Raw genomic sequence first — 13,685 nt, 5'->3', positions numbered from 1 at the left:
GTTGTTCCATATTGTCTTGCAGAAGTGACGTGGAACTCCTTGAATGCGAGGTCGCAGAGGGCCAAAGATGTTTATGGCATTCGACGCCGCACATATTGTCAACCATGCAAGAGCAATATTGGCTGCCAACGGCAAAAGGGGGCGGGACTGGGAGGGGGGGGAGGGTATTGAAGGGTGAGTACAGCATGAGGCTACCGAGTGTAGTTGAGTTGCTTAGTCGACGTGTAACTCACAACAGTGTTACAGTGCTAGAAGTGCTGATACAAAGCAGAGCAATGACAACAATAAACAAAACACACACTGCATTATATCTACAACTTTCCCAAGTTGAAATTTCGTCAGAAGGGAACCCGAGGAATTTCGCAGAGTGAGAGAGAAGTGGCAGATGAAATATTAGCGTTTCTGCAAGATGAGTCAGTGGAAAGTGGGGTGTCCTACACGCTCAACTGTACGGGCAATGTACCTTAGGACTACAATGCTGATGATACGTACTTAACAAGTGAAAGTGATACTGAAACAGGTGTCGAGTCATGTAGTTCATCGTATCGGAAAGGCTGGTTCAAATGGCTCTGAGCACTATGCGACTTAACTTCTGAGGTCATCAGTCGCCTAGAACTTAGAACTAATTAAACCTAACTAACCTAAGGACATCACACACATCCATGCCCGAGGCAGGATTCGAACCTGCGACCGTAGCGGCCACGCGGTTCCGTATCGGAAAGGGAGCCACAATTCGCATCTCCAGTGAAACGTAGTGAAGGATAATCATTGTCCAGGGGCCGGCCGGTGTGGCCGAGCGGCTCTAGGCGCTACAGTCTGGAACCGCGCGACCACTACGGTCGCAGGTTCGAATCCTGCCTCGGGTATGGATGTGTGTGATGTCCTTAGGTTAGTTCGGTTTAAGTAGTTCTAAGTTCTAGGGGACTGATGACCACAGCAGTTAAGTCCCATAGTGCTCAGAGCCATTTGAACCATTGTCCAGGGAACGGGTACTAAACATAATTATGTTCATGAAGGATCATCTGGAGTATAGACAAAACACAGTTATGAACAGATTTAGAAGAAGTCTGCACCAGTATGACCATGTAGTGCTTAAGGAAAACTATGAATATTCAAGGGACGACCAGGCGCTCTTGTTACAGAAACTGGTGTTTGCACATTTCGAGGATTGTCTATACAATTTCCAGGATGTGCTTGATAGTTAAGCACATCAAACTGCGCACAGCATATATTACGATGACGCCAAGGGAAGTCGTGGATGGTTGCATAACTTCAAACAGTGCTACAGAATTGGAAGACATAAGATAACGAAATTTCAAAGAAAGCATCATCTTGACGATGCTCAACAAACTGCGGAATCGGCTAGAAAATTTGCACATGAGATAAACTAACTCATTACATCGTTCAGTAAGGAATTTGTTTCCAACTCCGACCAATTAGGATTTAAAGATGAAATGCAAATGAAAGGAAATTAGGAGTATCAAGAGAGGTGTATCAAAATCAAGTAACATCTGTACCTTACCACACGCGTATAGAATTATGCCATCTGTTAATCTGCATGGCAAATTAGCTGCAAAGCTATTTCTTGTGCAATGAGAAGTTAGGGGTGCTCTGTCCCCTACGATTCCTTCTCGTGTGCGTGATCCAGCAAAGGCAACAGGGAATATTTACGTCGTAGCAAGCAAGAGTGCGAAAACGGGCGTAAGAGAACTACAACTATGGTATGAGCACTGCTCTTCACCAATAAGTGGTAAAAATAACTTGCTCTTGCTTGATTCCTAGGCTACGTATAAAAATCGTACTCCTTTCGATCAAATTATCCCTCTTCAAAAGCGTGTAACATTGCAGTTCATACCATCTGGACCACTGGACAAATTCAGCCTCTGTATGTTTCTTCTGTGCCTATAAAATTCTGCATCCACACCTCACAGAATATCCAGTTTCGCATTCGGTTGCATGCCATCACATTCCATGAGTTCCCATCACCCCCGTACACCAATATCATTCTACATGCACTCTTTAAGTGTGTATACCTAACTGAACGTCCTGCACTGTTTGTAACTCCCAAGGGCTCCGCCTACGATCTTGATGGTGCGAACATTTGTCATCACTGTGGCGCGTCCTTTTTCATTCGGTGTTCAGGGTGCAAGTTAATGGTTTGATTTGAACATTTCTTGAATGTTGACGATTTACATTTTGCTAAGTGTAATACATAGATGGTTAATCTCTGCACCTTCCGGACACATTTTTCGTCGCCCTACTGATGCACATCGTGAGTCATTAGCAGCTAATATTTTTCCTGTCATAACTGTTATAACAAAACTTTCAGATGATCCCTACTAAAGCCTGAGCCTGCGACCTCGGACCCAAAGGGTTCCTTTTGAGTGTTTGGCTGGTCCTGCCTCTTAGTGTAAAATGATGGATTTAAACTGCCAGAACGAAGCATCCGAGGAGGTTTGTGCAAGGCTAGTTTTATTTTTATTAGTCTCAAATTGGTAAACCGTAACAAACTGTGAGGAAATCAACCATGTTTCATGGTAGGCTTCTAAAAGGCAGCGCGCAGTTGTATTGAATTCTCTTTAGACTGCGTACAAATCATAAGTTCTAGATAGTGGTCATCAGTCGGTGTCGTTAGTCACGGACAACCGCTGTGAGTGTACTCCTATTCGGAGGGTAGTTACCAGTGCGGACAATCCTTCTTGCCGTCAAATGACAATGCGTGATATATGTATGCTTGAAACGACACTTCGAAGGATGTTGGTTGATTGAACAGTGGACGCGAGTTACGTTGGTCCGTTTATTATGGAGACAAAGCGCGATCTGTTCAACTGCTTTGAGAATGTAGATCTAATTTTACATCCATTACAGACGTGGTTCTGCGTAGTTATTAAAAGAGATGTTGAGAAAGTTTACAATAAAAAACACAAGCAATGCATTTCATATGTGTTATGTAAAACTCTTACAGTAGTTTATAACATGTAGCTATACTGTAGCCATTACGCAGCCATAATGCAGCCGTAACGTAATTCTACCCACACATAGAGAAAATACACTACTGGCCATTAAAATTGCTACACCAAGGAGATGACGTGCTATAGACGCGAAATTTAACCGACAGGAAGAAGATGCTGTGATATGCAAATGATCAGCTTTTCAGAGCATTCCCACAACGTTGGCGCCGGTGGCAACACCTACAAAGTGCTGACATGAGGAAAGTTTCCAGCCGATTTCTCATACACAAACAGCAACTGACCGGTGTTGCCTGGTGAAGCGTTGTTGTGATGCCTCGTGTAAAGAGGAGAAATGCGTATCATCACGTTTCCGACTTTGATAAAGGTTACCCTTGACGCTGCATCACAAACAGGAGCGCCTGCGGTGGTGTACTCAACGACGAACCTGGGTACACGAATGGCAAAACGTCATTTTTTCGGATAAAGCCAGGTTCTGTTTATAGCATCATGATGCTCGCATCCGTGTTTGGCGACATCGCGGTGAACGCACATTGGAAGCGTGTATTCGTCATCGCCATACTGGCGTATCACCCGGAGTGATGGTATGGGGTGCCATTGGTTACACGTCTCGGTCACCTCTTGTTAGCATTGAGGCACTTTGAACAGTGGACGTTACATTTCAGATGTGTTACGACCCGTGGCTCTACACTTCATTCGATCGCTGCGAAACCCTATATTTCAGCAGGATAATGCACGACCGTATGTTACAGGTCCTGTATGGGCCTTTCTGGATACAGAGAATGTTCCACTGCCGCCCTGGCCAGCACATTCTCCAGATCTCTCACCAATTGAAAACGTCTTGTCAATGGTGGCCGAGCAACTGGCTCGTCACAATACGCCACTCACTATTCTTGATGAACTGTGGTACCGTGTTGAAGTTCCATGGGCGGCTGTACCTGTACACGCCATCCAAGCTCTGTTTGACTCAAAGCCCAGGCGTATCAAGGCCGTTATTACGGCCAGAGGTGGTTGTTCTGGGTACTGATTTCTCAGGATATATGCACCAAAATCGTGTGAAAATGTAATCAAATGGCAGTTCAAGTATAATATATTTGTCCAATGAATACCCGTTTATCATCTGCATTTCTTCTTGGTGTAGCAATTTTAATGACCAGTAGTGTATTATGGTTATGACACTGAGTTTCATAATGCTCTTAAGATAGGCCGTCATCACGCTCTTTTACACTGTTATAGCAACGTTCAAACCATAGTTTCATCTAATAGTAATGTCGTGGTGCTTGAACTCTGCAGCTTTGCATCTGCACGACGTATACACGGACCCTCTCTGCACACTAAAGACTATTGCAACGTAATCGGCGACTAAACTAAAACCGCGGCGCAAATACCGAGTTGCACTTAACAGTGTGAGCACATAATTTGAAATGTTCAAAGAAGGATAAGGCTACGAGGGAACGACAGTAAAATTACGGTAGACTGTTTTATTCTGCCTAAGTTTTAAAACAGGCACACTCTGCTGCTGAGTGAAAGGTTCATTATGAAAGCAGTAGTGTAGTCTTAATATTCAGTGAGGTCTATAAATGGCTGTTTCTCAAGTGAAGGTGCTACCCGGGCACCAATACAGAGCGCAAAAGAACGGGTGTATTACAAGGATAGGAAGACTCAGAGGGCGGCAAGAAACCAGGTAGAAGCAGATGGCCACACAAACAGCGATTGTGGTCGCTCACCTTCATCCAGGTGGAGAGGGCGCCCCTCCAGCCGTGCACGATTATCCTGGTGGGCAGCGAGCCGTCCACGTTCTCGTACAGCGCCTCTGGCGATGCCCAGTTAATCTCCAGCTTAGACTCCTCCTCTGTCTTGGCCGTCGTAGTGGGAGCGGCCGTTGCGCCGATTCTTTCTGCAGGCGGATTCAGTAGTAGCGGCCAGACTCGGACACCCTGTGTATTGAACGACCAACGTACTTGCTTCAAACTTCCATCATTTCAGCCAACTGCACAAGATGAATCAGCACAACAGGGACTTTACACTTCATGAAATGTATAACTGCGAATACGGCACATTTTATTGGAAACAAACGAAAATCTGTGCCGTATCGGGACTCGAATACGCTCTACCCGCTTTACGCGGGCGGTCGTGTTAACCACATCATCCGAGCACGCTTCACGGGCAGACACAACCTAACATACGTCGCTGTGCCTGCTACCCACAGTGTTAGAGCTGTTATGTGATTCTCGCACAGCGAGAGATTTATTTAGTTGCGGTTTTTTTCCATCAGTGTACTTCGGTGCAGTGTCTGTATTTGACAGTGTCTGTAATTTTTCTTCGGATATGCATGCATGTCGGAAGATACAGATACTTTAGGCAAACTGCGAAATGATTATTTTCAAAGGGCACGGGTGAATTCCTTCCTCATCCTTCTGTAACATGGGCTTATGCCCCGACTCTAAATACCGCGTTGTCGACGCACGTTAAACACGGCTCCTTTTTATTTTGTGACTCCACTGCTAAGCTCTCTTCATCGAGTAATTCGCGAACTCTGTGCCTTCTTGTTGTAAAATGCCATGAGAGCCTCCAAGTATCTACACTTACATTCACGGTTCATATCACTGGGCTCTTATACCACTGTCAGTCAGTACCTCCCCTGTCCCACTCGCAAATGCAGCTAGGAAAAAGAATCTGTCAATAAGCTCCCGTACGAAATCTTGACTGCTCGCGTCTTCGAAGTCCTTGCAGAATACGTCTCTTAGTGACAGTAGGATCGTTTTGTAGTCTGTCCCAAATGCCAGTTCTCCAAAGTTACCTAACAGAGTTTCGAGAAAAGAACGTCTTCTTCTCTCCTAGGAATCCTATTTGAGTTCACGCGACGTTTCCGTAATACTAGCATATTAAGAACGGGAAAGGAAGATTAGGATCTAACGTCTCGTCGACATCAAGTTCATTAGACACGTAGAAAAAGCTGTAGTAATTCAAGGATGGGGAAGGAAATCGATCGTGCGTTTGCAAAGGAGCCATCCCAATGCCTGGAGCGATTTAGGGAACTCACGGAAAACCTAATCAGTGTGGCTGGACACGGATTTGAATCGTCGTCCTTCCTAATGCGAGTCCAGTGTGCAAAATAATGTCATTTCACTACAGTACTACACTGTCGTGCAAAGCAGTTAATCGAATGCTATGTACTGGCATGTACATGATCGGGAGTAGGATACATTCATATCATAATTCTGTTCATGTAGGAGACGAGTCTTAATTTTTTGACTCTGAGGAGGCCAACCGTCCACAGTAGAAAGAGGTATGGGACATCTGGTCACATGGAATTGCAGACAGAGTCCCGACCTATGGTTGGTGGTTTTCTCTTTTCATGGCGGGTCTCAGCGGCCAGAGCGATAGGTGTTTGTTATTTTTACAATGGCTGGGGGTAACTTTCACATGAAAGCCTCATGTTTTGGGCAGGAGGACGTCAGCTCAGCGTCACAGCTGTGGTAGTTTGGGGTATCCAGCAGAGTGGCGCGACATGTCTCATCCCACTTATCACATTCCATTGGTATCCGTCGCCAGAAAGCTTCCCTCACGAAGTCCTGTCGGAGTCTATGATTGGCTGCTTCACTGCTACGCTAGAAAACGTTTGTATACAACGTTGCGAATTGGGGAAAAGGAATGGTCTTGGCGCCTAGGTTGATGGAGTGCGATATTGAACATCTGGGCGAATTTGTTATAGGGCAATAACTGATGAAAGCTTCGTTTATTGACGACGAATGGCTGAGTTCTGCCACAGTGGAGCGGTCACTCTCTGGCCGCCATAGGACTCGGTCATGTCTTTGCCGCAGAGTAATTTCATTCACGGTTTCACTTGTCCAGCCCACCTAAAGACACTTAGCTTTTTCTGGAGCTCATCCTTTGACCAGTCTCCAAGCCGAAGCCCATCTCCGTGCAGCAGAGTCGACTTCGAGTAGCAGTCATCATCAACACCCCACCTTTCTCCGTACTGTCGAGAATATACGCAGGTCCAACCTGTAGGGTTTTAGTTGATTTTTCAGCCCTCAAAATTCGAAACGAGGTTTCCCAGCAACCTTAGAATCACTTTCCCCCCTTAGGTGATATCATGATACAGCATCCGGTTAGCCACTTGTTTATCGATATTGTACATTTTCCTGTTCTCTTTGCTTCTCCTTTTCGTAGTAGAGATTCACACTAGATTCCGTACTTTGTCGTTTGTGCTAGTTCTTGCAACCACTTCTATCAAGTAAGAACTGTTTACACATTAGGTTTATGTTAATATATATGAGTGTTCCTTCAACAAATTCATCAGAAAGAATTTGTTAGAAACGTATCCCATCATCATCTCTGGACGAGAACTTTGATTAATTAATTTAATGAATAAATTGTATGAGAGGCTAGCCACCCACATAGGATTTATATCAAGGCCATTATAAGATTGCTTTACACAACTTGATGCAATCTTTTCAGATCGTGATGTCTTTTCTAGTTGGATGAGATAAGAGTAGTTTTTAATCTTTTTGGTCAAATTCTTTACTTGACAAAAATGGCTTTGTCTCCCTCGACCCACGCCAAAAATGCTATTTTTTTCTAAACGCTTGGCCATTTGGAGCTCCCACTTCTCTCACTACACTTCTGTCCAAGCCCTGCATGTACCATAAACGTGGACAAAGTTGGTGATAACGAGTAGAAGCGTCCAGGAACGTCCAGAAATAGGAGATAGTTATTCTTTCTCATCTCCATCGTGGGATTATGGCAAAACAGTTCTATTTCTACCAAAATACGAGTAAACCGCTACTGCGCGGCTTTTCCCGGCGGAGGTTCGAGTCCTCCCTCGGGCATAGGTGTGTGTGTTTGTCCTTAGGATAATTTAGGTTAAGTAGTGTGTAAGCGTAGGGAGCAATTAAGTCCCATAAGATTAAAAAAAAAGTAAACCGCTCCATACCGTTATCAAAATAATCGAGTTATGAGAGGGAATGAAAACACAAAATCTCTTTGTTCAGAATCGAAATACATTTCTATACTTAAAAGAGTTACTTGCAGCTGTTATTTTCACACCCGGTGCATTTTATAGGTTGACCTTACCAATGATAAGTGGATCATGTATGTTGTATTTTATTGCAGCCTTTCGGGCAATCTGCAGACATACGACGCCCTCAAGAAGAAATTGGAAACTGGAAGAAATTTTATATTTTTATTTTTACTATTTCTCTTGGCAGGTAGAGAAAAAGTGACGACAGTGCCGCGTAACGATATCGAAGACAGTCACTTAATGGTAAATAAAATTAGATCTATTTGACAGGAGTGAACAAGATCGTGTGAATTCACCGGGAGCGAGGTCCTTTGAAATGTGAAGATCGTCTTGGAGCATGTGGGGGGGAGGGGGAGGTATTCGAGAGATCGAACAGATTAACTTGTATGTCCATAGAGTGGTTCATATCTTTTTGACACCACACAGGCAGGTTGCATGTCGGATATCTTAGTAAATGTCTAGTATATGTGACTATAATGTACTATGTACAGGGTAATTTTTGTGTTATTCCAGATGATAAGGAAAGCGAGAAGGTAAAACGCCATACAGCTAGTCTTCATTTCTCTTTTACCTCTAATGATAGGCATTAAAGGCTAATACAGATTAACGTTGTCTAGGGTTTTCTGGTTGTGTCAAAAGAAAAGAAAATGTTAGCAGTTTAATCAGCCACATTCTCCGAGATCAAAATGTCGCTCTTTCCAAAAACACAGAGCAGTTTAAAACTCATCAAGTGACTTCGTCGTAGAGTATCGTGATCATGAACATACGCCAACATTTCTTCTCTTCTTACCGGCTAAGTACCGACGATGACAGTTTTTTTTACCACAAAGATTCGTTCCAGCTTGACCTGAGTCCAACGCCGACGCATATGCGTAATTTTAAAAAATCGACCAGTTAGGTGGGTTTTCAGGTATTAAGAAGTACGTTTGATCTTATGGAAGTTTCGAATGGGGCTTAGCATGGAATGGGCATCTTGAATGATCTAACAAAGCTGCATAATCTTTACTGGATAGTAGTTCCAATAGGCCATAATTACATTTTCTTGGCAAAGAAGTTAGTGACTCAGGAAGTGTTAATACTTATTGTGGAAACTAAAGAGAAGGGGTTGAAGCTTGATGTGTTGGTTGATAATAAAAACGAGATGTCAGCCATTTCAGTGCAGTTTTATGAACAGTTATTAGGAGTAGCAACATGTGTTACATAAAAATTACAAATATTATTGGCATCTACTTAGATTTTGAATAAAAATCATCATCAGTGCTGGCTGAACGCTTCCATTATGAGTGAACTTCATTCTGCCAAAGTCCTTATCAAGGGAAGTGAAGCAGTGGATAGAGATTCAGGGCACCCATTTGCTATTGTAGTGTGAAACTGCCTCTAAAGGTGGAAGAATCAACAATGATCAACGCCATGATGATACAAGCCATGAAAACTACTGTAGTGAATATGCCTAATATGTACTCAAAAGGAATTGTGGCCTGCAGTTGAAGAAGTATCATTGTGCTACCGCCAATGGGAAATGTCTTCCATTCGAATCTCTGGGAGGGGAGTATAAAGGAAGTGGGTGGGTTCTGAGATTATCGCAGAGCAATCGACATAACCCTGTGAATGTGAGACTGACTTGAACCATGTGAGCTTACCAATAAACAGACTACTCCCCATGAGATTACACGAACACAGTTACAGATGGTGCACAATTAATTAAGCAGGGATGGCCCTAAAATACATAAAACATGAGTGCTGTAACTCACAGTGATGATAAAGATACAGAATTAATAAATAAGCCTACTGACCAAAAGAGTGGTAACTATAAAGGCCTATTTATTTTAATTCCCTGTAGACTTCAAATTGAACACAAAGTTCACAAATAATAGACGACAATTACGTTAATGAAATATTAATATTAGTTACAAGTGAATTAAAATATCTGCACCTTGAAAAAGATTGGATAATGATTCTCAGGCGAATTTGGTGAGACAGCTAACTTTCTGGAAGCTGCATACTGGTTGCCTATTTGCCAACTGTTAATCAATAAGGAAGGAAAAAACTGCAAAAAGAATCACGCATTCACCTACCATATTGACTGAATGCATAAATCAATCTGACGTCTTCGCTTGCCTCCTACTGTTCAGTTTGCGATCACTGCTGTTGCTCACCATTCTTAGCGTTACCGATGCCTGAGAATGGCTCCTGCATTCATGCGATGTCTATCCTCCCTAAATGAAAGACAGGACGCTAAAGAGTCTTGAACATGCAGTGTAAGTCTGCGATCGCGAGGATTGATTTCAGGCAACTGCGTCATCGTTAGCAATGGTATTTTATTGGTACAATAATAAATATAATGATCGATTTGCATTCATATTCAGTTGCTGTTTAGTTTGCCTTTTAAAAGCTCTTGTAATGAGACGCTGTTCATCGTATTCTGGTGTTTCAACTACGGTTGAAACTTTATTCAGTAAAAGTTGTTATTTATCTAGATAAAGCACGATCTTAAGACATACAATCAAGACAGTTATGCTCATGTTAGTTATATACTGCCACAGTAGTGCTCAAAATGGACAGAAAGTTGCACTTCTGCACAATATTGTATGAGTGTGAATAGTATCGTTGTATTGACTTGTAACATCGTTTTTACGAAAGCGAGTATGAAGTCTCATAAAAATCAGTACTAACTAAAAAACACCACATTTGTCTTTCTGCTGTTTCGTAAGGACCTTGGACTGTATGAAACAGAATAGTATACAACATATAGCTTACTGTCTCGTAAATTACTGATATTTACTGGAGAACACCATTTAAAAAAAAAATGGCTAGATGTGATCTTTTGCAGAAATATGTCGTGTATGCAGTCAACAAAGTAAAGTATTCCTTCACTACTCTCCGTCCGAACAGGCCTCAGAATGCGCAACAGTACCGACCGAACGCCGTGTTATCCTCAGCTGATCGGCATTACTGGATGTGAATATGGAGCGGCATATAGTCAGCACATCGCTCTCCCTGCCGCTGGTTGTGAATGGAACCACTACTTCTAAATCAAATACCTCCTCAATTGGTCTCACGAGGGCTGAGTGCACCCCACTTGACAAAAACGAGTGGTAGACCCGGATGGTCACCCATCCAAGTACTAGCGAAGCACAACAGTGCTTGACATCGGTGATCTGGTGGGAACTGGTGTTACCACTCCAGCAGGCCACTGACGCTCTGCTTCACTATGATTCCAGGCAAATCAATGAATGTGGATTGTATTATAGTGAAATGCAATACTTACATTATTTAACGCATAAAATAAGACAACACAACTGTAGCTGAAAAGAAAATCGAACAGACGTGATGAAACAAGTCAAACGCATTAAAACAGTTTCCCAACACTGAAGAAATCATTTCCACAATTTTTATATCTGAGCCACAAATGGCAAGACTCAAAAGCACATTCGCTTTTGATTCAAAAGTAATTACATTCACAAAAATATTCGTGTATAAGTAAATCGAGCGAAACATAAGAATGTGAGAAATTTGTAGACTACATACAGAATTGTTATCTGTCAAGAGAAAAGCCAATAATAATAAGAACAAACAGCATGAATATATGTTTTTCATGCATGCAACTTGTCTTTATATTATCTAGCTGTAAGCAGAGTAAGCAGCAGTATACCATACTCTAAAGTAATTCCTCATGGTTGAGTTGCAGCTGATGGCACTGAATAAGTGAGATTCGGCTGTTTTCACACACATAATTTTAGAACACTTTATTTGGAGCGAACTATTGTGATTTTTATTGCAGTTTTTAACTGTCACGCAGAATTACAGCAGAGAGAATGGAGATATGTTTACCGTCATTAACCAACAATAAGCTCAAAAGACAGATCTATCTAAAGTAATGATCAATGTCATTCTCTTTTAAGATGCACGAGACTGAATTTTGACAAACAATGAAACGGATTTCGAAATTATGATCTGTTAAGAAACTAAAAGACTAATCGAAAGATATTGACTAACCAATGCCAAAATTATTTTCTTGTTCTATAGATGCTATTTGAAATATAAAAACACACAGCATACATTGTAGGGAGATAGGAACTACAGTAATTTTATCCCCATTGATACAAGAACACACTGAACAAGTAACATTTTTTTATGAATTCAGTGAGGATACGACAATATTTCGATTTGATTCTTCAATTTCTCCCGGCATATTTTTTGCTCGAACAGTCAGGTGCGCACCTGACAATACCGACATGTCTGATCGCCGAAATCTTGTGCCCGTTGGACATTATGAACCGGCATATACCCGTGGACTGTTCGAGCAATATTTCGAATGGTTCAAAGGGCTCTGAGCACTATGGGACTCAACTGCTGTGGTCATCAGTACCCTAGAACTTAGAACTACTTAAACCTAACTAACCTAAGGACAACACACACATCCATGCCCGAGGCAGGATTCGAAACTGCGACCGTAGCGGTCACGCGGCTCCAGACTGTAGCGCCTAAACCGCCAATATTTCGATTGATTGCTGAAATTAATACATCACACAGAGACTGTGTCTGGAGACATCAGTGGGGGGGGGGGGGGGGACCCACCAGGGTCAGAAAATGCAAAAGTAGTCCAAATCTAACCTTTTATATATTTTGCGAATCGAGAAGGTTAATAGAAACTATTTTATTGCACTAATTAATCGACTGAAGTTGACTGAATTATTAAACTTACTCAGTACACTGGTAAACGTTATTAGAAAATACTGACAAACATGTTACATTATATGAACAACTCATGTTTTAACATCGAATTTCGACAATTTAGTTTGCTGACATCTTTCAAGATAATTTGTGCATATATTGAGATGTTTACTAGCTGATACGTGACTTCTCGCGGCGCTTAGAATCGGCTTTTGAGGCCAGGTTACGATCGCTCCTTCAAGTAACTCTTCATTTGCCCTAATGGGGATAGTCATGTTGACCGCTGACCTCAGAGGGGACGAAATCCATAATGAGTGCAACAACACAGTTTTCCGAATTTTCCTTGCAGAAAGAGAAAATAGGCACAGAAAGATATTAGCGCGTCATGTCTTGCGGGTCTTATTTCCTCAGAGTTATCATTGTCAAACCATCATTGCTTGGAACAGTTACACTTTTCCAAAAAATCGCGCTAATATCTTTTCTTTTCATTCGAATACACTTCGCCACTAATTTGCTGCAGCGCAATTTCACCTCCAAAGACGAAGCACTCACTTGTCGGTTCCCACATGGTCCGTCTGGTGGAACAGTTATCAAGTGATACATACCCAGAGTAAGGTTTGACGATCTGCGAATTTTTTATTGTTTTCTCAACATTTGGAGTTTAAAAAAAGTGCTCATTACGTAGGTAAATGGAAATGTCGTGTGGCTAGGGCCTCCCGTCGGGTAGACCGTTTGCCTGGTGCAGGTCTTTCGATTTGACGCCACTTCGGCGACCTGCGCGTCGATGGGGATGAAATGATGATAATTAGGACAACACAACACCCAGTCCCTGAGCGGAGAAAATCTCCGACCCAGCCGGGAATCGAACCCGGGCCCTTAGGATTGACAGTCTGTCACGCTGACCACTCAGCTACCGGGGCTTACGTAGGTGCAAAGGTGTCACAAGTTACAGATGAAGCAAGCATTAGGACAGACACAGAAGGCATTGGAGGCGTGCCTCGCAGCAGTACATACCT

General features: G+C 42.6%; 1 protein-coding gene across 1 annotated transcript in view; it reads right to left on the bottom strand.

Annotated features, from left to right (window-relative positions):
- LOC124590650 (pancreatic triacylglycerol lipase-like) overlaps positions 1–4,897 on the bottom strand; it is a 181,746-nt gene extending 176,849 nt beyond the window's left edge. The window contains exon 1 of the mRNA XM_047131669.1: positions 4,697–4,897. Within this exon, the coding sequence (XP_046987625.1) occupies positions 4,697–4,702 (6 nt within the window). The 5' untranslated portion in view covers positions 4,703–4,897. The remainder of the gene's footprint in view (positions 1–4,696) is intronic.
- Positions 4,898–13,685: the final 8,788 nt, after the last annotated feature.

The sequence above is a fragment of the Schistocerca americana genome, chromosome 1, assembly GCF_021461395.2.
Source record: "Schistocerca americana isolate TAMUIC-IGC-003095 chromosome 1, iqSchAmer2.1, whole genome shotgun sequence".
Lineage (NCBI taxonomy): Eukaryota > Metazoa > Arthropoda > Insecta > Orthoptera > Acrididae > Schistocerca > Schistocerca americana.
Note: the sequence above shows the minus strand (reverse complement) of the source record. Positions and strands in the feature narration are given on the sequence as shown.